Here is a 25897-nt window from a genome sequence, read left to right as displayed (position 1 = left end):
TTCTGCTGCTAACACGGGTCCATCTGCAGGAGTGGCAATTTCTTTTCGCCGCACCGCCTCACCTTCCCCGCCGGTTTGCTGTTCTCACTGTGGTACGAGGCAGAATTGTGCGGGATTAAACAAAATGTTATTACTCCGTGCTGTTATTACTCTCACTAACCCTCTTTGTGTTTCCTCAGAAAATTCTGCTCCTTTTTTTCCAGGAAGTTTGGAAGTGAACTTTAGAGAACGGGGTGAAGAGATTTAGAGAATATATCCCAGGGGTGGCCTGCAGAATTTAGTGTTTTTTGGCTCTTGATTGTTAGCACATGCAGACACATACACAAATTCTTTGTAGCATGCATGTTGTGCAGGTATCACTGCCCTTTTTTTTAGTTTTAAAAAAGCGGGCGGTTGAATATATATATTTATATATTTCTCTCCCTCTCTCTCTCTCTCTATATATATATATACACACACAACTAGTGAAGGTGTGTTTGCAGTATTGTGCTTCTTTCAAAATGACAGCCTTCTGTAGTTGAGAAAAAATCACTTTTCAGAGGAGCATGCCTTTTTTTTTGAGCCACAACAAAGAGAAGTCAGGCTTTTTCTTTATGTAGGAAACTGTCAGTTTACAACAACAACCAGACTACAACAGGGGCAAGTAGCAAAGTTGGGGAGCAGCTGTTTGTCTGATCCTTGAGTCAGCACAAGCATGGTGTTTAGTATATATTACTGTTTAATATCAAAGACTTGGACGTACACTTAAGAGAAATCTGGTAACTAGAACCTGGATCTACTGTCCTTTTACTTATATTCTCTCATGCTGTCAGAATGATGGACGCTTGTATTTAAAATGGCCAAATTTTCAAATTGTGAGGGTAGCGTATGGACTTCAGACTGCTCCAGAGGGTGGGTTTTAGACAGTTTTTTCCACTCTTATCTGTCAGTGATGTCAATGAGATCATATATCCCAGCCAGCCCTGGCGCTTTAGGGCTGTGGAATAGCCGAGGGGCCGGACCAAGGCAGTATAAAGCCTTAATCACGCAAAGTTACTGTAGTAGAGCCTGCAAATAAAACAATATGGCATTGGAAATTAAATTTAGAAATTATAATAATAAAAGCAGTGGTAGGCGTATTTTCTTGTCTCCTAAACATATACCATTTAATTTTCTTACCAAAGTCTTGAAGTAAAATTTAAAAACTTTGGAAGTTTTGCCAGTTTTTCCCGCCCAGATATTTAAACCCTTTATTAGCAGTGCTGATGCACATAAGTTGTGGCCTATAGGGCAGAAAGACAGAAGGCATCTGAGACAAACAACATGTACTTAAAAGATTTAATAAATGCAAACAGTAATCAGAAAGCAATCAATAATCCAACTACAGAAGGTGCTTCAAGGACATAGGCAATGAGTTATTGTTGCCTTCGTCTTTATAAGCCCCGGATCACTGTTGTGGCCTCACAGATATTTCTGGTTTTATAATGATTTAGCACGGAGTGATCCCACAATTGCTTTGGCAACTGTCTGTTCTTTACATATGAGCAAGCAGCTTGTGATTGAGAGTGATGGAGACAGCTTTCTGGAAAGGCCAAGGATACAGGGACTGTAGCGGGGAAAGATGGGAAGGGGTTGTGGGGTGTACGAAGCCCCGCCAAATTCCCCAAAGAACAATTTACAGTTATGGATGAATACACTGTCGCAGTCAAATTTCGACTCGGTGAATGTGTATGTGTCGGAGACGGTGGAATGCTGAGTGATTCCAGAGAGCACTTAAGCTGCCTCGAATTCAGTTTTCTCTCTCCCACCCGCGTTATAACAGGAGAGGGGGCTTTTCTTTTGGAGTTTGCAGGGGTAAACACGGGGTATCTGCTTTCTGAGTCATTTAGCATCGTCCTCCGTCACCTTCCTCATATATTCTAAACCGTGTTTCCTGGTTTGTCGGGGCAGCCTGAACGAGACTAACCCCCCAATTTATTTGATTTGTTCCTCTCTGCGGTTCCAATGAAGACCTATCTGAACTTTTCTTGGATTTGTTTGGCTCTGGTTTTGATGTGCGGGTTGTTATTTTTTTCCCTCCATCTTCCAAGTGCGCGCAGTCGACAGTGTCTGAGTACCAGGCCTCGCTTTTGTCTCGGCCCGGGGAGGGAATTTGATGTGATGCTTATTTTCCTACTCAGTCAGTTTCTTTGAGTGTTTTTTTTTTTTATTTTTCCCCCTCTGCTCCTGTTTTCCCTTTTTTTGTTGTTTTTGTTTTTGTTTGTTCTAATAGTCCTCGAAGTTTGGGACACTTCTTTGAGGCAGGTGACGCTGTGATACGACTGCTTTTTGCATAGCTATGCAGGTGTGAGCACGCTTTTGTATTTATTTATCCAGCCGTTCTGAAACGTCTGCTCTAATTGAACGGCCCGTTAAAGACGTCACTGGAATCAGTCAAGTAATAGCAGGAGGGAATGATGATGGGGTGAAAAGGAGAGCTGCATTGTGGGAGATTAAGGAGGATCATCTTCCTGGAGGTTTTTGGATGAAGCGAGAGATGGCTCAATACTCAGGGTATTGGCTGCTTTTCATGGGAGAGAAGTCTAAACTAATGTGTCAGACCGCTTTTTCTCATCAGCGAGATGTGCTATAGATGCCCAGCGCTGGCTAGACGGTGCCTTTCGAAAGATGCAGAGAAGTGCATGCTGGGAAAAGAATAAACAAGCTTGTCACCAAAGTTGGGAAGAATCCTTAGTGCAGCGCTACTGTCAAAAAGCAGCTTCCAATTCATACATTATTAACATTACCTAAACGCATTATTTGTGTATTTATTCATTCATTTGTCTTGTTAACATCCTCCTGGAGTAAGATAAACAGCGCGGCCAGACTGGCTGCGTGACAGTTGTGTGTGAGATTTGAATAAAAAGCCCGGCAGCGTGATTGGAGTGAGACAGGAGCCCATTCTGTGGACACCAGACTTCCTCTCCAGGCTCATTAAGGGACAGTAAGGCGATGATGTCGAATCGGCGCGCACTTTACCGGCCTGCCTTTTTCTTTGAACAGCATCGCCCTCTTATCTGCAACATGCTCTGTTCCTCCATAACAAGACGCTCGTACTCCCGTGCACGCACACGCTCAGTCCGTCTCTCTCCCTGTCTCCCTCACACACACATTCTGCCTACATACACACTCTTCGTACTTATTTAGTTTGTGTAGACAGAAAACTCTTAAGTATGTGGCTTGTCCACAGAATTTTGGCAGCTTTTGTTGTATTTTCTCCTACGCTATCGAAAAAGCCCGGTCCTTGTTTTCTTTTTCTTTTTTTTTTCTTGCACAGACATCACAAATGGATATTTTAATTGGAACTTTTGGCACTGTCTCCATCTTGTGTTGGAATGGCAGACAAGTGAGTGGCTGGCGAGGCCGGGGCTGGGCTGATTGGTGTGTAGCGAGGCGTGCCTAAATCAACTGGCAGCATGAATAGCTTGCTTGATTCTCACTGGCATTCACTGGAATCCATGCCTTCTTTCCTTTTTTTTTTTTTTTTAAAACAAGATCCTTTCTTTGGAAAAAAAATAGTGTGGAATAACCAACAAGGGAGAGAGAATACCTCCTGCTTCCTTGAAGCATGACTTCCCTTTTGTTTTGCTGGTGCAATTTACTTGCCTTTATGCCGACTCACTCCTTGAATCTTTTGTGCTTTTTGTCAGATTGAAATGGCTAACTCGTGTTGTTGCTGCTCCCTGGCCATAGATTCATTGACTTCACAGCTTCATGTGAAGATTTTTTTTTAAAATATGTGATAATAAAAACAAACATTTCACTGCAGTGAGATATCACTTTAGTCTTAATGGTTTCATATTTGAAGTCTAACTCAAAGGAAGTGGCAAGCCTGTTGGGATTAGTGTAGTTACAGCCCTGATGATGATTAAGAATATCTGCTTTTTCAAGTGGTTTTAAGGCTTCAGACTGTTGCAGAGTTTGTTATGACTCCGTTACGCTGCTTTGTGAAACTGTGACGTCACGCTGCGATCTCTGCGCACCTCCGGGTTCAACGCCGAGGATTAAAGCAGTTAAATAAAACCGATAAAAGCGCTCAGTGTGGTTGATTGTCTTGTTATTTCTTTACTTGAGCAGTGCTAAACCCATTACTCCCATGCATGAATTCAATTACAACAATTCGGAAATAATTAAAGCAGTCCACTCACAATTCTGAATTATGCCGGAGATTAAATAAGCATATGTTTCTAGCGTCTCGTTTATTCATTTATATTGGAATTTGAGGAAGTGTCCACTTCCCGAATTCATGGAAAGTGAATAGATCACCAACCCCAAGTGACAAGCTGGGCTCGGTTCCTGCTCCAGCTTTGGCTTCACTGCAGCAGCTAATGCAGACCACATGTTTGAGCCTTGTTGCATCTGCATAAGTATACACCTGTTTAAACTTTGGACAGTCTTTTAGCCCCAAACAGTAAATTCAGGGAGACTCACGCCAGAGGTAGAGCGGCTGCAGAGCCGGGTCAGGTTGGAGTCATTGTAATCCTCCTTGACATAATGTAGTCTTTGTATTTGGCAGGGACGGTGTGCATGTGTGTGTGTGTGAGGGAAGAGAGAGAGAGAGAGAATGCAAGACAGATTATGTGTGTGTGTGCAGGTGGGACTGTGTGAGCTGTATACTTTGGGCATGCAAATAAGTGTTTTTGTGTATGTGTGTGTGGTATTGGCCCTTTCTCTTCGAGCTGGTAGTCAGTGCTGTGTAATTACCTGGCTGTCTGCCACCGAGCCCCACTGGAGCAAAGACAGAAGTGAAGCTGGGTCTTACACAACGAAACGCAGCAGCTCGCCCTGAACCACAGGCTCTGAGTTTGTTCATTTTGGGTTCTGGACACATTCTGTCTTTTGACACGCAGATGACAAGTCAGGGGTGATTTTGAAAGACTACACTTAAAATAAAAGCCTATGAAATGAAACATTTAAAAAAAAAAAAAGCGCTTAAATTTCCATAAAATATGTTCTGTCAGAAAAATCTCCACCAGAACTTCCCATAGCCCAGGATGGCACCTCCAGATTACCTGTTTACCCAAGCTATTCAGTTTTAATTAATGCAAAACAGAAAGACTGCAGATTGTTAAACTGAAGATGAAAAGAAAAATCCAACAACAACATGGAGGATGTTTTTGCTTTATAAATTAATTAAATAGTTCATAAATAATGAAAATTCTCGATTAGTTTAAGCTGCTACAGGCCAAAAAAAGGTTGTGAAATGTTGCTACAGGGGAAAAAAGCGCCTAACTGACAGACACAGACGGAAACGAGGTGGGGGGAGCAGCCAATATGAAGCCAGGAGAAGCCACAAGACAGATTTATAGCACTGGCATAAAGAGCATATCTGAACTTGCATGTGACTTCTCATTGCTCCAGCAGGCTGTGGTGCTCCCTCTATTTGCAAAGGCCAGTGTCCTAGGCGCACAGGTGGGCACATGCCTGTGCAAGCACGTGCCGCGACGTCAGCCTGTCCCGCCATTTTAATTGTTATATCTCCTCAGCCTTGATATGAGCAAAAAGGGAGGCCTAGGTAAAACCTGGCACATCAAAGGCTACCTCCCCTAGTCTTACAAGTTGCCTGTCTCTTTGGAGGAGCGCAGGCTTTGGAGAATCAGAAAGGGGTATTGGAGAGGCGGTGTGGATCCCCGGCTTGAATGAGTTTGATGGACTAATTGTAGCCCCCAGTGGACACAGGCACACATCACAGAGGGCTGGCTGAGTAGGGGAGCAGAGGCTGCTGCTGGAAAGTGTTCCTGCTTAGCTTTTCCCTCCATATCTGGATTTTTGCACATGCCAATGTGTCACCTTTGATTGCGGTGTCCTGTCTTAAGTAGATGGATACCATGGATATTCCAGTCCCTCTTTTTCTCCACTGTTCCTCCATTTCAGTCCTGCCTTTCCTTCCCTTGCTATAAACTTACAAACTTTTTGTGTTTCCTCACACAGCTGGAGTGTTTTGTGTGCTCACTTTGACATCCTCCATTGGAATTAAAACCTTTTTCTCTATGATTGCATCCATCAGTGATAGCACTGCATGCTGGCCTCTGCATTTAATAAGCCTTCTGGCTGAACTGTAACACAATGCACAACAAAGCAAACATTGCACACACAATGCCTTACTACCAACAACATTACCAACTGGCTCGACTGTAGTGGTGATCAAAACAAGGGCCTCTCTGTAGCTTTGAACAGTTTTCTTTATTCCCTATCTGCTTCAAAAAGAAATCAATAGCCAAAACTTTTGAGTGCATTTATCGGCTTTTCCTCCCGTTGCTCTTCCCTCCCTATCACCAGTTTGGCAGTTGTATATTATGCCAAGAGTAAAGCACGGTTAAAAGGAGAAAGGCACAAGGAGATGACACCAGCAAGGAAACAGCTTGTGTTGGGTAGGGCCTTGGCTGGGAGAAAATCAATGGGAGGGAACACTTCCATACACGGAAATGGCACAATGGGAGGGAGAGGAGGGAGTAAAGATTCTTTCTTTTTTTTTTTTTTTTAAACTGAAAAATGATGCATTTGTTTTTCCCAGGGAGAGAAAAAGCAAAGACGAGGAGATAAAAAAAACGGGAAAAAAAAAACACTCTTCTGAACATCTTTTGAAAAAAAGCCAGTTCTTTGGTGAGGTTGAGTTGTGTGGTTAAGGTTTGTTTTATCCAACTGTGCGGAAGCGTGTGTAGCTGTCTTTCAGGTTTCTTTTTAGTTGAGGCGCAGAAAGACTACTCATGGCATGTTCAAGGGCACTCAGTGGACACGGATGCCCTGCAGGAGGCGGAATTATGAATACAACATGAGTAAACAGACACCTACATATACTATTAAAAATAGTAAGGCTAGCACTTGGCAAGAGACCATCTTTAAGTAGTAATTTGAGCCGGTCCGTAGCATTTCAGCCTTACTCTTCCGAGGGTCATTGATAAAGACTTGTTTTAAAATAAATAAAAAAAATTTTTTTTTTTAAATCGTCTCTAATTTGCCTGATAGTGGGATGATTTGCACATTGGCAGTAATGTATTCCTGTGTGCATTCCTCCAGTACAACCGTTTTAGTATTCAGTTTAGTGATAAAGGATTTTTTTTTTGTAACACAGCAGCTGTGAACAAAGAATACAATAGCACACAAACTTGAAACACAATTCCAAGCCTGAGCCTTGAATGCCATTCAGACTTCACTGTGACTGAGCAAACCCATTCAGTGGGAGTACGCGGCGGTTGAAGAGATGGTATCAAGTTGCCTGCAGATGGAGGTCAGTGTGACTGGCACAGTTGGCACCTTGGCAGAGCAGCAGTGTGCCGCAGCACTCAGCTCCGCAAAGGATGCGTCGACTGAAGGAGGAGGGGTGGGGGTGGGAGGGGGGGTGACCGGGGAGCGAAGCGTTCTTCTCACTTCTCCTTTTTTTTTTATTGTCTGCGCTTCCTGTTTTGAAAGCCATTAAGGAGCAAATTTCCTCACAGCGAGAGGGGAGATGAAAAGGCCCGGTCTTTTGAAACATGTCCAAGCACAAATGTGAAAAAGAGGGGGAATGATAGCTATCTGTAAACATCTCTGTCGAGGGGTCGACGGAAAAGGAATTGTGAGGGGGGAGAAAATGATACATTCATTTGCGTTCTTCTTCTTCTTCTTCTTCTATTTTTTTTTTTTTTTTTGATTTGCTGATGAAAGCGATGCTGCAGTTTTTGTTCCAAGCCAGCTGTATTGCTCTTTTCACTGCCACACTAATGTATCAGGGCAGAATCGCATAACTACACAGCCACCCCCCCCCCAACCCCTTTCCGAAAATGCTTTGTGACATCTGCATCCACACATGTCTGCATTCACTGTAGCCAGTGAGTATTTATAGATGAGTTGGTTTTGTCATCCATTGATCCTTGCAGGTTCTCTGATCACAAAATTGCGCTTCTAAGCGGCGTTTGTGCGCCATCACAATGGTAACCTCTCTGCATTTGAACAGAGGTTACCTGCAGAAGCGGACTTGATCCGGTGCTTGGCTTTTTTTAAAAAGTCCAACCTAGTCATAATTGCCACAGCTGTCCTGTTTAGTTGGCATACAGTGTATTTACACCAGTTTCCCCTCAGTGGTGCTTGCCTAGTTTCTCAAGAGCAGCGATAGCTTGGTGCTGCAGACTCCTCCCTCCCTCTCCTCCTCCTCCTCCTCCCTCCTACCCCTCACTGCCCCCGAGCCTGGCCAGTCTGCGCCTCTTAATAAAACCGACAGGCTCTAATTGGGCTTAATTGCACCCTTCGGGCGTCGTCAAAAGGAGTGTTGCTAAACAAACTGCAGGGTCTGCAAGCAGGCCAGCCAGTCTGCGGCTGCACATTGGCCGCTGAGCTCATGCCTCCATGTTATGCGTACCGATCGCCAGAGCTTGCTGCATAAAATGCACAGCGCATGTGAGCGTTTAATGGCACATTAGCAATGTGCATGAGTAAGCATCAGATTTAATTGCGTGGGTGTGCGTGCATGCGAGTTTGGAGCTATGCAGCAAGCCATTCATTCCTCTCGGTGAGCCAACTGAACAAGAGATCACAAGTCTGAGAATCTTATGCATTCAAGTAGGCAGCGTCACCTGACTGTGAACCTCTCAGCGCTCTCTGCCGCTAAATCGACACCGACAGTAAAACAGAGTACGTCTGTGTCTTTGAGGAAGTGTCTACAACTCCAGGTGTCAGAAAAGCCTTTTAAATCCCCGCTATTATGAAAACCCCTACCAAACAAATCCCTGTCTGCCTTTCAGCTATGTAAGCAAAAAGATGAAGTAGTGCTCTACATCCCGGTAGCACCACCTCCTGGTTAATGGACAGGGGCGGCCATGATACTGATTTCCTTTCTGAATGTGGTCTGATTCAGAGAGGTGGAGCAAGGCGCTCGCCACATGGGCCTTTGCTGGGTCACTGACCACAATCGATGGAGAGCTCCAGATGCGATTGAGTCATTGAAACGGCAAAGCCTAACCTGTGTCTGTGTGTGTGCGCGCGCGCGTGTGTATTAGACGGCAGCGACCCTAAAGCTGCAACCCGCTAGGAGAGAAAAGACAAATCAGTGAGCACAGCACAGCGCTAAAATCCTTCTGGCTATTTGTTCCCCTTCTACCCTTTGAGCTATTTACTCATTACAGCCTTTCACAGCCTGTTAGTCTTCCCGAAAAGTTTCGGAGTTCCAGTTTGTTTTGAAGGCGTGCAGCTTGAGACGAAAAAATGCCATAAACAGGATCGCTTCTATTATGCAGCGTTACGCCAGGAAAGACACGGGGAACAAGGCATCCACTGTGTTTTTGTCCAGAGCTTAAAAGTCGTGTAATGATGCAGTGGCTGAGCTGGAGGCCCCATAAAGACTGGAAGGGCCTCATTTCAGTGGCCTGCTGCTGCTCCAGTGCCTGACTGGCAGACTCCATCACCGCTTCTTTTAGGAAAAGAGGTAGAGCACATAATTAAGATATACAGCCCAGGGTGGACTGAATATATAGACTGAAAATATAGAGGAGCAGGCCAGTCTGCCTCAATCACAGCCTGTGGTTTAGTGTTTGGCTGCAGATGGTGCCCAGACCTGTATGAGTGTGTGTGTGTGTGTGTGTGTGTGTGTGTGTGTGTGTGTGTGAGTCTGAGCAGTGTGAGCAGCATGCTATAAAAGGCTGGTGAGTTGAGCCATAGCCTCTCTGTGTGTCGGGGTCACAGCGAGCCAAACTGTTTGTGCGTGTTTGTGAACACGTACACATACTCTGTGCGGGTATTCTGTGTATTTATTTGTGTGTGTGTGTGTGTGTGTGAAGGATGCAACCCTGCTCCCTGACCCAAAGTTCTTCACCATCCCATCTCTCTGTATTCATACTGTTGTAATATATAATCCTGCTGTCTGGGGCAGCAGTGTGTATCAGAGAGGACACCTCTTCCACTGCCGGTGTGCACACAAACGCACACACGCACTTTGCTGCTCACGCCTCAGTTGTTTCAGTGCTTTGTCACTCTCTAATGATAACTATCCATCAATGGTAGGGGCGTTGCTCTTGGAAATGAAGATGGATTGAATTAGCGCTGAGTGTGCTGGCCGCTGCGTTGTGGCGGCAACCCGTAATTACACTGTCAGGACCATTGAACCCCCCTCAACGAGACACTGAACTTAACACATTTACACCAGGGTTGATTACAAGGTCTTTTAGTCTGGGCAGATTCAGATCATGTAGTTTCTAATAGCAAGTGAAAGGCCCAGTCATTTGCAGGAGATTAGTGAAACGGTGTGATGTGTGTGTGTGTGTGTGTGCACAGCGGTTCCCTTGCGCTGAAGTGAAGGCGAGTTGCTGCAAATTTACCCTTATGGTTTGGGAAGTTATAACAATACCAGAAGCTTCATGCAGTTTCATTGTCCCGTGATGAGCAAACACATATGGGAACGATCATGTTCTGAGCTAGCCTGCATACTGGAGTGAAAAACCTGATAGAAAAGCACGCAGCTGGAACTGAGCCTGAGTGGGAAAGGGGAGTCCAAATTGAAACTGCTGCATACTTTGAGGGTAAACTCGATATGTGTACATGCCAGGGATGCTGATATTGAACCCAATCACTGCCAAATAGCATTATATTTATCAGTAGCATATTCTTGCGTCTTATCAATTATACGCTGGCTAAATGCTTAAAGATTGTATTTCTTCTGGCGCAAAAGATCAAATAAATAACAACAAAAACCCAATAAATGCAACCATAGTTTTCCCAAGGTTGTTTATTTTAAACACTGGCATTGGTGCAAGCCTGACAGATGCAAAAAGTTGAGTGTTTTTTCTTAACCACAGTCAAGGCTGAATGCCAGAGTTTGAGACTGTTTGCAGTTTATGGTCGCAAATATTGAGATGTGCAAGCGTGCATTGCCTCAGTAAACATCGTGTTAGGAATATTAGGGATATTACGCCATAGATAAATGCAGAATTAGCTTAGACGACAGATGAAAGCTCTTCTTACACACTGTTGGAGAACAGAAAACCAAGCGAAACCCAACTGTGGTCTATGTGACAAGCAACCACAGTGAATAAGTACAGTGTGCGGCCTCATATGATTTCAGATTTTTTTTAAAAAAAAGAAGCCGCAGAATAATATTTTGCTGGTACTTAGCTTTTAGGTATCTGTGAAATACACAGCAATAATTGCATTCGTTAAGTTACACACTGGTCTCAGAAGAAACATAAACACCGATGGCGTTAATAGTATAGGCAAGTAACACAACTAAAAACAACCAACCTCCAACCCCTCCACACAGACCTTCGCCAAGCTTCACTGTATTTCTCCCTGCACCCTGGAACATGAAAATTGGGCTGAAGTGTTTGTTATTAAACACGTCCGGGGGAAACTCCAGGAAATGGACTTCATTTCATATAGAGGCACATGACTCAGAGGATCTTAGTGAACCAATTAACCTTACCTCAGCTCATTAAAAACTCTCCTTTCATGGCCAGAAGCAGCAACTCATCTGCTAACACGGGACATGAAAGCACAAATTTGTCCATCCAAAACTCTTAAAAGTAATTGGGAAGGTAGATACGAAGGGCCGGTAATCTAGTGACACAGCCTAAGTTGAGTGAAGTGAAAATAGAGGTGATTATAGGGCGAGCCGAAAGATCACGCTCATGATCTCATAAAAAATCTGAATGTAATTATCAGCCTCGGAAGTGTGCAATAGATCTTAAAATTACCCTTCAGGATTAAGGCTGTTTCGCTCAAGGTCACAGCGAGGTAGAGGGGGCATCCTGAGAGCAGCGGAGGCTGGAAGGACAAAAACGTCCTCTTCACACAGTGGAGATCAGCTGTGCCTCAATTATGCTGGTGCCAAGAGAGAACTTAAACTTTAGACATAACATCATTACTGACTGACGATATTACACATTTTCCTGCTGTTTTTCTGCAAAATGTGTTCCTATGAAAGCACGTAGTCTGCTTTGATTTGTTTTTAGGGGCGCAACAAAATATTTTTTACTTCTGTCAAGATAAGATAGTGTTTTTACCACAGCGGTTACATGTTTAAGCTTAGCTCAACACACGCCATTCTTGACCGAGGATTTCGCTTTCGATCTCATTGAAAGTCCATTTGTGTTGCCCAGCAAGAACATTAATTTTTTCCCCCCCTTGCACATAAAACATTATTCTCAGGCCTTTGTTGAAATTATCTAATGGGTTAATGGCATTGAGAGTACCCATTCAGCTCTTTCCACGCTCGCGTGCCTGCCTGGGAGTGTGTGTGCATGCCTTGGCTCACACTGTGCACACTCATCTAACCACATGCAAACAACCAATCTCTGTCATCTGCATCAAAATAATTACAGAGAGATAAACACACCATTTGACCATTTTCACAGTGATCTAATCTGAAGCCGGGCTGTGAAAGCGCACGGGGGAGATGATCAAATCCCCGCTTAATGGAACTGATCACTACTGTGTGTTCAACATTCAGCCGACAGCCGTGTTACAGATGCATCGCCTCGTTTTCCTCTGCGTTTAGCATGCCGGCTTCGCCGCTTCAGCCATGTCTATTTAGAACAGAAATAAAGATTAAAATGACATTAGGAATAAATTAAAATTTTGACTCCGCGTCCCGTTTTTCTTGGCCGTACATACCAGTTTAGTGTGAGAAAACAAACGCAAGGCCTTTTGTGTCGAGGTCAGGATTGCGATGAACTCTTAAGTATACTGGTTACAGCCCTATTGCTCCAAGCGTTTCCATCTCCTTTTAGCTAGAAGGCAAACGGCATCCGAAATCTGATTAGCCTCCATTACAAAGAGTGATATTTTCATCCCGCCGATTCTCGGCACTGCGTCAGAGCATTCGGTCGCTTTAATGCCGGGAAAAGCCTACTCTTCTGACAGATAGTAGATATTCCCAACATCACTTGTTTGGACATTTATGTCTTTTATGACATGGAATAAAAGACGGGCAAGAAAATAAAAAGCTACTAAATAATGTCAAAAGATCAGAAATCAATGGGCCGGAGGAACGTGATACGCACATCTCCGTAAGCGACCGGCCCGCTCCCCCCCTCGCATTGCGAGTGTCTTTCCACAGCCACTAAAGTTGCTTTTGTTCACCCCCTCGGAGATGTAACTCAAGCATGAGGAAGCCGTCTGACAATGTTTGGATATCGGCAAAAAAATAGCCTTTTACTTAAAGGTTACCGGCCGAGGTTTATTGAGTTACATGTTCATCAGTGATGGGAGGCAGAGGAGTTGAGCCATGAGAGAGCTTCTTCATTAATGTGTAGGTTTGTATTTCACATTTTGATGTAACTGTGCTGTGGAGTAGCAGGAAATGATCAATGAGGCTGTGGATAAAATGGTTGTGATTTGTTTGTTTTTTCGTTTGTTTTTTTAATCGAAATTTATTACATTTATTCAATGTAAGTCTAATTTAAAATATAGTTTATAAAAAAATGCAAATGTTACTTACGTAATTATGCTACTTTATTGTAAAAAAAATTATTTAATTGTATTATTATTATTATTATTGTTGTTAATATTTAGATGATGCATTCTTAAATTTCATGATAAAAATTGTTTTATTAATAAACAGCGATTTTAAGATTTATTTAAAAATAGTCCTGGATGTATCAAAAATATTTTAAAATCAAATTTTATAATTTTTTTGGCATAGATGAATATAACTGCAGAATTCGTGTGACAATGTTGCTGCAGGACAAATAAAATGTAACAGCACATTTTAAATGGTGCCGTGTAAATTAAATGATAAATGCTCGTGTGAAGATTGATTTTGAGAACTGATAAATACAAAAGAAAAGCCCTAGCGTTTTTTCCCCGTAAAGCGTTTTACTCCTTTAATCTGATAATAGCTCCCCTTGTAGGGTAAAAAATAGATACTGCATTTATCGTCTAGTATTTTTGTTGGATCCGTAGGTCACGGGCAGGCTACTTTATCGCCTTCTTTTTTCTTCCCAAAGAAATGTTGGACTCCTTTTAAAGTAATTTCTACGGGTTAGTCTAGAGGTTACAGTATAGGGTTTCAACTTCTGTGGGAGTTGTGATCTGTTCTAATGAGAAAAAGAAAATGTAGCACCACAATGCTTTGTGTCACCCACTGAGGCTGAGAGATAGACACAGGATTAAAAAAAAAGAAAGGGAAGAAAAAAAAACAATTTCTGGACATTTCTAGGAGATAAATTTAATTTCTTTGCTATTTGGAGGTCTTCTTTGAAAACGCAATTGTAATGAACACATTCAAAACTGGAGAATAGATTTACCCTCGGCTTCAAATAAGGCTGCGTTATCGGACTCTGTCATTCGCTCCTTCCCATTTTCGAGCTGCTAATTGATGTTTTTGATGTTGGCGAGAAAATTGAAGAAAATGTCATGAGTGAACCGGCGCGGAAGTTAATAAGATTGACTTCGTTGACTGAATTCACAATGAGCGAAGGAGAGGCGTGTAATGGGGACTGCTGCGAATTCGTCCGTCCATCTGCCGAGGGATGAAATTGACACCGAGCGCGAATGGGCCCGTAGAGGTCGATGTGGAGGGAGGTAGCATTTGGGATGCCCTGTCTGTTTAAAAAAAAAAAAAAAAAATGAAAATAAATAAATTTTTCCCCTCCCTTCGTAGCCGTTGGGTTTTGGTTTGTTTGTCTACTGATTGGAGTGCATAAGCAGCTGCTTTTCCAGAGGGCTCCTTGCCCCAGCTTTTCTGTGGCATCGTCTCCCAGGGCTGTTCTTTCCTCGCACCAAACAATGCTACTTCTTAATGCTGTTTTGAGTCTGAAAAGCTGCACAGCTTAATAAAGGTTAGATTAAGATGTGGCTAAAAGATGCACCAATATCAGTTAGGGTCATTGCATATGCTTGGCCAATGTGTAGCCGAGCCTGAACTTAAATCCCCTTAAATAAAAGGATAGAAGCACCACTGGGGTCGCGCCATCTTGAGCCATTTATCGAGCACTGGCTGATAGCCGAACGGAGAAGGATAATTTCTCGTGTTGTCTCTCCTAAAGTGAATTTGCGCTAATACTCCAAATATTTGTCAGAATTTGGCAAAGTTTAATCAATTTAGCCGTAATTTTAAGGTTTTTATTTGTCGATGCGCTAATGTTCAGTGTAATGGGTTCGCCGTTTTTAATTGGAGTACGGATTACTTGAGTTTGGTTCAGTGCTTCTGATTATTTTTCCCAGCCTGGAGGGGACTGAGCTAAACCCCTAATACGGCCAGTACCCCTAAGCGCTCGTCTTTTTGAAGACACCAAACAAAAAAAAAGGAAAAAAAAGTGGCCTCTGCTAGCGTTCGGCCCTCCGAGAATCGTGGTTAAGGGACATTATTCTCAGAATAGGCAATTAATTCCGCTGGCAACGATCGGTTCGAGCGACTTCCCCCACCGCCCCTCCAAATGCCCTCCTCTCCACCCTCCACTCGCCATTTGAAATGCTAACACAATGAAATATTTTTCTATTGGTCCATGTCCCTCGGCTAAGCCACCGCCGCGGGCAAAGAATTTCATCGACTGATGAGACCACAGGCATGCCCGATAAAAAGGTTAACTGTACGTGACACGCACTCCAAGTAGCCCGCGCTACCTTGAACTCTCAAGTTCTGTAACTTTTATTTGACTTTTTTATTGTTAGCGAGTGCGGGCTGTGTGGCCCGGTGAAGCAGTTTGAAAACGGGGATAACGTGACGTTTTTCAACAAAGTCATTTTCTCGTTTTTTGATTGCGCTTTTTCTGGGTCGGCATTTTACAAGCAAGCTTCCTTTGTCTGGTTATTCTTAGACAGATTGTTGTTGGGTTTTCTTGTTTTTTTTAATGAAACGGAAACGAGCTTTAATCAAAGACAGGATAACTTTACTTGTAGTGTCGTGTTTCATACCGTACAACTGAGGAATATATTTGTCGGACAGTAATTATTCCCTGTGAAGATTAAAAAGACAAATTTAATCTATTATTATTATGATTATTATTTTTATTATTGTTATTGTTTTTATTGTTGTGGTCTTCCATTGTTTTGGATTTTACCTCAGCTTGGCTTTGCTGTGTGTGAGAATAAAGAAAGATCCAAGATGGCACATTTCTTCCACCTTCAGGGGTAGGCAAGGTAGACTGCCAGAGAGTGGGAGGAGGATTCCAGGCTGTTTTCAAATTGTTAGTAAAAGATATATGGGCACAGAATAGGCATGGCTGCTGAAATACCCCCCAAAACCATCTTTCATGCACATAAACACACATGCATACACACCGCGCGCACACACACATACACACGGAGTGCTGTGCGAGGACTGAGGCAGGTGGCTCCCCATGGCTGCAGCTTCATGACAACATGCCATTAGAAATAGCAGGCCTGTTGATCAATCCTGCCGACATGACAGCTTCGCCGCGAGGCCTGGCTCTTTGAGTGCCGACGCCGCGGCAGCTCCCTCTCCCGTTTCTCCCCACTAATTGGTGAAGGTTTCTCTTATATATGCTTTTGGCACAGTGCTTTTTTTCTCCTCCACCTCCTCCTCCTTTTCTTCTTTTTCTCTCTCACTCTCTCTTTTTTTTGTGCTTTTTTAGCTTTCCATTCTCTCTCCCACCACCCCTTCCGCCCCATTTTATCTCTTTCTCTTTTTCTCTTCCCTTCTTTAACATACTGTGATAAACAGACGCTATATATTACATAAACACACGCACACAGTATAGGTAGAGTATATATTCTAGGTATGTAATATTTTTTTGTTTTTCAGTTTAACGTTGTCACAGTGGAAACGGTAACTTTGGGTGAGATATTGCAAGTGGGTTGAGTAAAAGGAATGTGTGTGCCGCGGGCACTGTTCGTTCTGTATTTTTTGCGGGACTCTTGGAGCTGGGATTTGACATTGACTCTAGGCAATGTGCATCAGTACGAGATACACAATGGGGATCAACCAGAAAAAAAAAATTAAGTCTTTGTCAGGTGAAATGAAGGAGAAACTAGGCCTTTGATATAGTTGCATTTTTAATTGCATGGTTTGTTTTGACAATTTAGGCAATGATGCTAAAAATACTTTATCCATAATCGAGTTACGCTGTCATTTACGTTGTCCTCCTCCTTTTTTTTTTTTTTTGATTTTTTGCTTTTCAGAAACAGCTGTGTAGCAGAATCCATATTTGTGTTTATTTGATTTATTACCTAATCCCTTTCTTTCCCATCAAACAGAATTAAGTTGCAAAACGTCAAAACAATTGTCAGGAAATGGCTGCGTGCTGCTTGCTGACTTCTCGCGGCGCACGGGGCTGCGTTCTAATTCCGCCAGCGTTTCGCCGGCACATCACTCTTAAACGCCACCCACTCTGAATCTCTCCCAACTAAATAAATGAGGGGGGAGATAAGCACACATTAAATGTTTAACTGTCTCGCATTTGTCATCTGTTTTACCCCTCTTAATTAAACAGACGCAGCTTAGCCCCGGCACTCCAAGTGCAGACACACTCACGCACAAGCGCACACATACACATACACACCCCTGCCTTTGAGCACTGGAGCTTGAGTGCAAACACTGTCCTCCCGATGATTAATTTAGCCGTTAATATTTATTTTACTTGATCCCGCTAAGTTAGCAGCTCAGTGGAGGGCAAACCTAAGTTTTGTAGGCTGTTTTGTTGCAAAATGATGAGAGGAAACAAATAGGATTTTATTTAGTTGTTGCTTTTTTTCCGTATTTATTTCCTGTATTTTGTCCTGTAATGTTTTTAGTTTGTGGAGATGAGGTGGTGTTCTGTGGGCCGGCTGTGGTTTGTGTCTGCTTCAGTATATTGTAGTGATAAGAGTGCATGTTGAAAACATTAACTACTACCTCCACCCAGTGGCACAAAATGAAAAAAAAAGGCAGGTGTGATTGGCAGCACACAATATTTAATGTAGTGGGAAGACTTGCCTTAAGCGAAGAGGGGGATGTATTCACCACACAATAGTACCGCTATCTTCCACTCTGCATTGTCTCTCTCATCGTCGACCTTATTACATGCCGTATTTGGCATGAAGAATCCCCTTCTTATCGACACTGAATTTTAATGCCATTGCGCTTAGATGGCCGCCTTAGTCTAGTTGTTGTTTTGACATCGTATTGCATTTTTTGGTGTGCGTGTGTGTGTGTGTGTTGCTTTATTATGATTTCTCAGTGAATCAGAAAAAACATCTGTCTGCACCACTGTGCACTACTGCGATTGAACACTGTGTGCCAGCGGTGCTTTGCCGGTTCTTGGGGCATCAACAGATGTGGAAAGGGAAAGAGAGAGCCGCAGCCCGGGCCCGGGATGAGTGGGAGAAGAGAGGAGAGCAGAATTGGGGGTTCCTCTGAAGCCCCCTCTCCAGATCCGAGGAGCGGAGCCGGGATCAAAGTGGCTTGTTTTATGTGGCTGGTGCAACACTTTGAAGTCCCAGAGTCACCTACAGCACTCACTTCATCAAGTTCACTAGTGTCTTAATAGCAGATCAATAAATTTCAAAGTCAGAGAGTTAATTTGATACTAGCGCTGATGTGATCACGCTGGGCCACAGAGCTGGCTGCTCCGCTCACTTTCGTCTCTCCCTTCCCTTCTCTCCTCCTCACCTAGATTGGACCTGTTTTAGGCTCTCAACTTGAATTAATTCGCAGCATTTGGTGCCTGTTTTCATAGACGGCCTTGTGTGAACACTTAATCAGTGTCTGTGCCCTTGTCACAACAATGAAAAGATTGTTTTATTAATTGTAATTTAAATTTGAGTCATTCCCTTCCCTGCACTTATTTGAATTTAAAGAGATGTATGTTTAAAATCTAAATTTCTTATGTTTTTAATTAGAAATGATTTATTAGTGATGCACATTTGAAATTTTGATTCTTTGATATTTTTAGCGATACGTTGTGATAATTGAGATAATTATTTAAACCCACAATTAATTCGATTTTTTTTTAAACTAGGTTAGCTTCCTAATTTTATTACATTTACAATTTTTAGCTGGTGAAATCAAACATTGAACAATCTTGCAAATTAAGAGTTTCACATTTTTATACAAAATTATATGTATGACACACACTTAGTTAAATTTCAGATTTAAAAGTAAATAAACTGGTAAAAAAGAAAAATCTAAAGAATTATTTCCAGTTTTTTTTTTAAAAGCGACATCATTTAAAAAATACAATAAAATAAGATAATGCCGCGCCGGTGGCTTTTAGAGATCGGGCGATTCGGGATGAAGCAGCGCTTTCTCAAGCGCGCTATTCATCTCAGAGAAAACCAGCACCATCTGCATTCGGTGCCGTGATACCAGTGAGTTGGTGAGGCCGGATCAGCTCCTGGAGAACAAAAGGCCAATTTAGTATGTTCATCTAAGGGTTACTAATGGTATTAGGTAGCCGGCAGGGTGGTCGGCAGGGGCTCGGCGCTCCAAGGTGAGCCCGCAGCTTGACCCCTACACTCACACCAATTCACTGGGCTGCTGGCATTAGTGCCCCACATCTGCCATTTTTTTGTGCGACTGCGTCTGTGCCTTTTCGCTTTATTTTATGGTTGTGTTCTTCAGACGACAGAAAGTAACAGAAAATAAGTTTTAATTGGACCCGGTAAGAATTTGTCCGTTCCCCCGATTGAAATGATTGAAAAGAGAAGAGAAATCAGATAATTGTGGGGAAAGGAAGGATGCTGCTGGGAAAGCTGGGCAACATTTACAATACTAAGAAAAGTGTTTTGTATTTTTTTAAATCATGCAAAAGGTGCTTTGGATACAGAGAAGTAAAGAAGATGATGCGTCATCTGCTTAGTTTTTCTAGACACGTGTTAGTAGCAGTGATATTTGTTGAGGTAAATATTTCAACGAGAGCTTTAAATTTACTAAACAATTCCGATGAGGATTTTCATTGGAGAAATGAAACCAGCATTATTATTATTATTATTCAGATAATAATAAGAATGGTCACACGTTCGATGAAGGTTTGGAAAATTGTGCCGGGAGCCGTAGTTGCTGGTTGTGATGCCGTTTCAGTGGAAAGCGGGCGGCGAAGCAGGGGAGAAAGCTCCGGGATGGAGCTGGTGCAGCGGGTGGTGCTGATGCAGGCTGCCTGTGTGGTCCTCAGCGGTCGGCGATCCGTCGGGCTCTGCCGAGAGAGCCGGAGGTCCCGTGTTTTAATTATTGTTTCATGTTAAATTTATCTCCAGCGACGCTCACTCTGAAGCGCACGCACGTCTTATTTTTTTCTATGATCAAAAGAAAAAAAAGGTGAAATCCAGCTTTTATGTATTAATAAAGATACCTGAGAGAACAAATGTTTTTCACTCCAAAAAAAATATAAATCTTTGAGGTAAAATTTTGTCTCCTGTCATCGAAATTAGTTGTAATTTATAAATCCAGTGCTTAAATGGTTGTAGAAATTGAGCCGAAATATTTCTATATTCCTCTCTCCTTTTTTTCTCGAGGTTCCTGCTGTTCGTGCACCATGAAATCTTGCTTCATTAAAAGTGTATTAATCTTGTCTCGTCTCATGGGAGGTACCTTAAGATGATGTTGTGTCTTTTTCTTTAAATTGTTGGAGGGGAAAAAAAATCTTCCAGATTTGGTCCCTGTCAGTCAGAAATAATTGTGTGCTTAATCTTGTCCCTGATGGATGACTTGGAGTTCAGCAATGGGCCAGCTCCAATGACAAATACAATATTAATATTCATTAACTGCTTTGACAATGCTAATTTTGATGCAGTAGTAAAGGGCCTTCCAAAGTTAGCGGCCAAAGCATCAGAGCTGAGCAAGGTGGCAAGATAATTTGTGCTGCTTTACTGAGCTGAAGGCTTTTAAAGTCTTAAGCAGGGGGAAAAAAAGGCTAGGTACCACAAACAAAATAAAAGAGAAAGGGAAAAAGTTCAGACGCATTGGAAACCAGGACTGTGGAAGTAATACGATCAAGAGACGGCTACAAAAATTTGACACCTCCAATGCTGCATCTTTGAGCAAATATTTTTTTTATTTAAACAAAATCTTGCAACAAAAAAGGAGCACAACATGGTAAGTCAGCACATTCTTGATTTTTCTCTCTTTTTCTTTTTGTTTAATCTTTTTGATCTTTTCAATTATCGCCATTTGAAGATCAATAGTAATTTTTTTTCTGCTGTGGTTAAAAGGCTCACAGCGGTGGTATAGCGGATGGTCGGATCACGGCTTTAAGAGTGGGCTTCCTCTCTTCAAGCCACCAGTTGGCCGGGTTGAATTTACTATTGCCAGCTCTCCTGAAAACCGTCCACAGCTTGTATCCATTTATTTGTATTTTTGGGTATTGTTTTAACTGCTGTTGTTGCCTTGTTGTCTGGCAGGTTTGACTTTGGAGTTGGGGCTCCTTTTCCCCCCTCAGTTGTCTTAAGAGAGTTCAGGCAGGAGAGTTGGAGGTGCAAAAGCTGTACTACAGTGACAGGCTCTTTTGGTGATAAATGTCTGTTTTTTTTGTCTTTTGTGAGACTGTTTTTTTTTTTTTTTTCTTCCCGGGGCTTCCTACATCAAAAATTGGGGCTACCGACGGGCAGGACTTAGGGGCAACGTGGCTGCAACACCACACACCCTTTGCCCTGGATCGGAAAGCTTTCTCTAGCCTTTTTTTCCCCTTTTTCTGACACTTCTTCTGCCCGGCGTTTGTGTTTTTGATTTTGCATTTAATTTAGTGTGACTAGCAGTGAATGGAGCGTGGCTAGTTTTGGGGATTAATGACATGACGAGAGACACCCCGCTGCTTGAGTTTAGCCAAGTTAGGGCAACTCCTATAGACAGCACTCCACTACCTTTATGTCTTCCAAGCAAGCTGAATGAAAGCTTTTCTTTCTCGCCCTCTTTTTGTTGTTCTTTCAACTTATCAAAGAAAGAGAGATGGACACAAAAGAGCTTATTAGGGGGGATATGAAGATGGGCAAGGGGTAAAGAGGGAGTCCCGGACAGACGCGGAGAAGAGCAGCGCAGCCTCTGAGTGTGCGTTTGAATGCGTGAGGTGGCTGAAAGTGAACAGCCAGCTCTGGCCGCTCGCTCGCGGTCCTTCCCCCCCGCTCTGGGACCCGAAGGGCTGCCGTCCTAAATTCGCTCCAGCATTACCTTGGCTGTCGCCCGGTCCTCCGGCCGCTGTCTTATCGGCTTAACCCATCGGGCTTTAGCGAGGGGCTGCCGTAGATGAGGTGCTGCCCCCCAGTGGATTAGTGGCTGACATGGTGGTGGGAGTCTGCTTGGAGTCTGTGCACTACCATGAGTGCCAGCATGCTTGTTTTAACCAGGAACCGAGCAGCATCTCAAATACAGCTCTTTTAAATGGTAAGACTTTTCAACATTTTAATTACAGCTGTGCTTAATTTTCTGGTGCTTGTTTGACTTTAAATATCATGTTTTGGTTGAATCTATCCGTGGATATTTTTCTGTGCTCCGTTTGGCAATTTATAACACTTATGTTGCTAAGTGACAGATTGACAATTTGGATAATGAAAGGCACTGTTTGATTGCTTTGTCCTGACAGCCTGACAGGGGTGCATTATTCTAACACATCAAACCAAATACGATTCTTATTTATTGTGTGCTTTAAAAAATAAAATGCTGCTATTTCACGTTTTAATTCATGCATGCTGTTATTCGTATCGAATCAGTTTTAAAATATATATTTTATTGACGTTTTAATTTAAGTAAATCTGATCATCGCTCACATCTGTTGTTCTCGTTCTTCTGGTAATATTTAAAAAAATCTGAGTCAATATTTAATTTGGATTTTGTGTGTTTAAAAGAATTTCAATTGTTTTTACTCAAATAGAATTTTTTGGAAATATCATAATTATACTGTAATTATTATAGTAATTGCTGAGGACTTTGAAGTTGGTGCTCGTGCATTTTGCCTCCGATTGTTGTGATTTATCAGAGAAAACAATGAACTGCTAAGGTCATAGGTTGTTTCATTTCCTTGTTTTGTAAAACTTTTTGTCCGTCATTCTTTTTCTTTTCTTTTTTTCCCCTCGCACACTTTTCGGTCTCGTGCGAACATCTTAGACCGTCGAATAAAAAAAAAGAGGGTTTTTAAAAGTTTTTTTTATCCTCCCTGTGCTCTCTTGTGTTGTGGCGTTGATGCCATTGTGGCCGGATGATTGGGAGCTGTCCATCACTTGCTGGCAAACTGGCAGTTTACTTAAGAAAGTGCACGTGGGACAAAAGGAGATGGCAGGAGTGTGGCGGGGCGGCTGAATGGAGGGAGGGCAGGCAATTAGCCACCGCCTTGTCGGAGCTCTTTTACTTGTCAAGCTGGAGCCCCGGCGCTATTGTTCAAGTTGTGTAAAGGACATTCCCAGGGCTTTGTTTTGGCTTTAAGGGCCTCAGGACTGCCTGCTGCAGGCCAGGGGAAGAGCAGGGTCCTAACAGCAGCAGAGAGGCTGAGCGAGTGCAGGAGGAAAAGAAAGCGAGAGCGTATTTTGAGGAAAACAAAGTCTCTGTTGTATTAAGAAAAAAAAACTTTGCAGTTGTTTCTGTTGCCAGCTTTTAAAATGCTGTAATGAGAAACATTTGTGTTTTCATTTCTCTGACCTCACTTCCAAAAAAGAAATTATTGCTTGTTTCTACATACAAATTTTCTCACTGTAGTTAAACTTTATTTTTAATTTTTTTTTATTGATATTCTTATTTAGGTCATGTTAAAAAAAATTGAATAAATGTGACATTTATTCTATAAATATTTAATTTGTCATGGTTCTTATTCAGGTCCAGGTGTTTAGATAATTAAAATAAGGCAATCCTAATTATTATTATAGAACGCAAAATTTAAAATCTCTTTAAAAAGTGTGACAGCTTGACTTATTACTTTAAATAATTAATTTGTTGCACTGAAAAAGAAATTTTCCTCAACATGTAGCATTTCTTTTGTTTCTTCTCAGTTTACTAAACTAAACTGTACTAAACTTTTTCTATTTCCTCTTCTCTTATTTTTAGTCATGTTAGAATGAACAAAATATTTTTGGATATTTATTTATTTATTATTTTATTGCTACACCCAAAACTAAATAAATAAAGCGAACAAACAGCATTGCAAAATTCTGGAACGTTTTTATTTTCTTTTTTTAAATAATAAATGAAAAGTCTCGTTTGAAGGATTTCCCTTTTAAATACATCTCGTCTATTTCTGCAGTGGATGGCACATCTTTTGAATTGCTCGGGGGGGAAAAAAAAAATCTTGACCACACAAAGCTTATTGTTTGGTTTCAGTATTCAGAAGAATAATGGTCTTGAAGGTGAAATAGTTGCAGAGAAAAAGGAGAACAGGGAAGAGAGGGCAGTGAGGAGGGGCTCGAGGCCTTGTTCACATGAACCTTGAATTGAGTTGGAAGGAGGGAGGAGGGGGGTTAAAAGAAGAATTGTTCTCCACTCTAAGGTATTGTTTAGAGGGAAAAAAGTAGAGCGGGGTAGAGGACAGGAACCAAAAAAAAAGAGAAAGATTGCAACGAAAGGTGCCACGTCTGTGTCAGAGTGAAGACTTTCTCTCCCTCTCCTTGGTTTCTCCCCTGGAAAGTGGGCATGAAGAGGGGACTGTCAGCATCACACAGATAAAGTGACTGTTGGCCACACTTTGCTGAGCCTGCCCTCCCTTTGTGGATGTTGTTGTGTCTTGTTCCTTTTTTTTTTCTCCACTTTCTATCTCTCTCTCTCTCCTGCTCTCTCTCTCCTCTTTGTCTCCATCTCTCGCTTTACTCGCTTTACCTTGTAGCCAAAGCTTTTCAAGCTGCCAGTTCGTCTCTGGGCATCCTGGAGGCACAGCAGAGCCCACACACATACACACACATACTCTTAAGAAACACATACACAGACCCAACGTACAGCAGGGATTTGGGTAATAACTGATTTTGTGTGTATATGTATGTGTGTGTGTGTGTTTGTGAGTATTTTTTTCTGGAGTATAGCTAGTGGGAAGACTACTGCGGTGCTGAACAACTGCTCAGAGTAATTTTTCCTTCTCTCTGTCCACATTCTGGCTTTCACTTCTTATACTTCTTGTCACCGGCATCAAAACTTTCTCTGACAAAGAAGAGGAGACTGGTGGCCGCAAAGAGCAAGTGCTTCTGTGGTTAGAGTGAAGGATTTTGGGGGATTTTCTTTCCTCTTTTTTTTCCTCCTTTTTTTTTGAGCAGGCAGATGTGGGTGGGTGGGTGGAGAGGATTTGGTGACTGTGTGTTTATGGGGGGGGGAAACTAGGCCTCAGACCCTGAGCCTGCTCTAGACACGTCAGGAGACACGCACTCTAATGTCAAAAACCTGAGGGAACAATGGTCAGCTGGCTGCGGCACCAAACGCAAAGCGAGGGGGGACGACAAACACATATGCACGCTCGCGCCACACATGCCCGGCAATACACTCGCACACAGTGGAGGAAGGAGTCAAGACAGGAACAGACAAAGGAGGAAGAGAAGAAGTGAAGGAGAGGAGCGGCCAAGGAAAGTGAGAGGGCTTTTCCCCGACGTAGACGGGGAAGGAGGAGCTGGGGGGGGGCCAGGTGGAAGAAGAAGGAGGAGGAGGAGGAGGAGAAGGCGGGGGTGGGGGTGGAACCGAGGGGGTCATGTACCCGCGGGATGGAGCTCCAGCCGGGCCGGAGGAGACGGGAGCCAAGGCAGGAGTCCTAGGCCCCGGGCTCTCTCTCCTCCAGCAGGTGGGCTGCTGGCACCTCAATCTGAGCAGCTGGGTGAGTAACGCTGCTCCCCTGCTTCTTCACTGTCTCTGCTTTTTCTTACCACTGAAGGGTTTTAACATTGTTTTGACAGGTAGCTGTTGTGGTGCAGGCCGGTTGTAGATAGGTGAGGGGAAAGGGAGGGAGAGAAGAGAGAATGTTTTGTTTTGGTTTTTTTTTTTGGGGGGGGGGGGGGGGGGGGGGTGGCTGAGAGAGTGGTGGTCATTGATTTTTAAAAAAAAAAAAAGCCTGTTAGAAATACTTTGACGTTGAAAACTCGTGCATGT

The 25897-nt window shown here is 42.8% G+C and overlaps 1 protein-coding gene across 28 annotated transcripts in view; it reads left to right on the top strand.

Annotated features, from left to right (window-relative positions):
- tcf7l2 (transcription factor 7 like 2) overlaps window positions 1-25897 on the top strand; it is an 87627-nt gene that overhangs the window by 38736 nt on the left and 22994 nt on the right. The window contains exon 1 of one of the 28 annotated variants that reach the window (XM_042219711.1): window positions 22242-25625. The exons of the other annotated variants lie outside the window; for them this stretch is intronic. Coding sequence (XP_042075645.1) covers window positions 25503-25625 — 123 coding nt within the window. The 5' untranslated portion in view covers window positions 22242-25502. Of the gene's footprint in view, window positions 1-22241; window positions 25626-25897 lie in introns of those variants that run through there. 28 annotated transcript variants of the gene reach the window in all.

This window comes from Haplochromis burtoni, unplaced genomic scaffold (assembly GCF_018398535.1).
Source record: "Haplochromis burtoni strain Fernald_Lab_line unplaced genomic scaffold, NCSU_Asbu1 Contig_37, whole genome shotgun sequence".
Taxonomy (NCBI): domain Eukaryota; kingdom Metazoa; phylum Chordata; class Actinopteri; order Cichliformes; family Cichlidae; genus Haplochromis; species Haplochromis burtoni.
The sequence above is the reverse complement of the archived record's forward strand: the minus strand, read 5'-3'. Positions and strand labels throughout refer to the sequence as shown.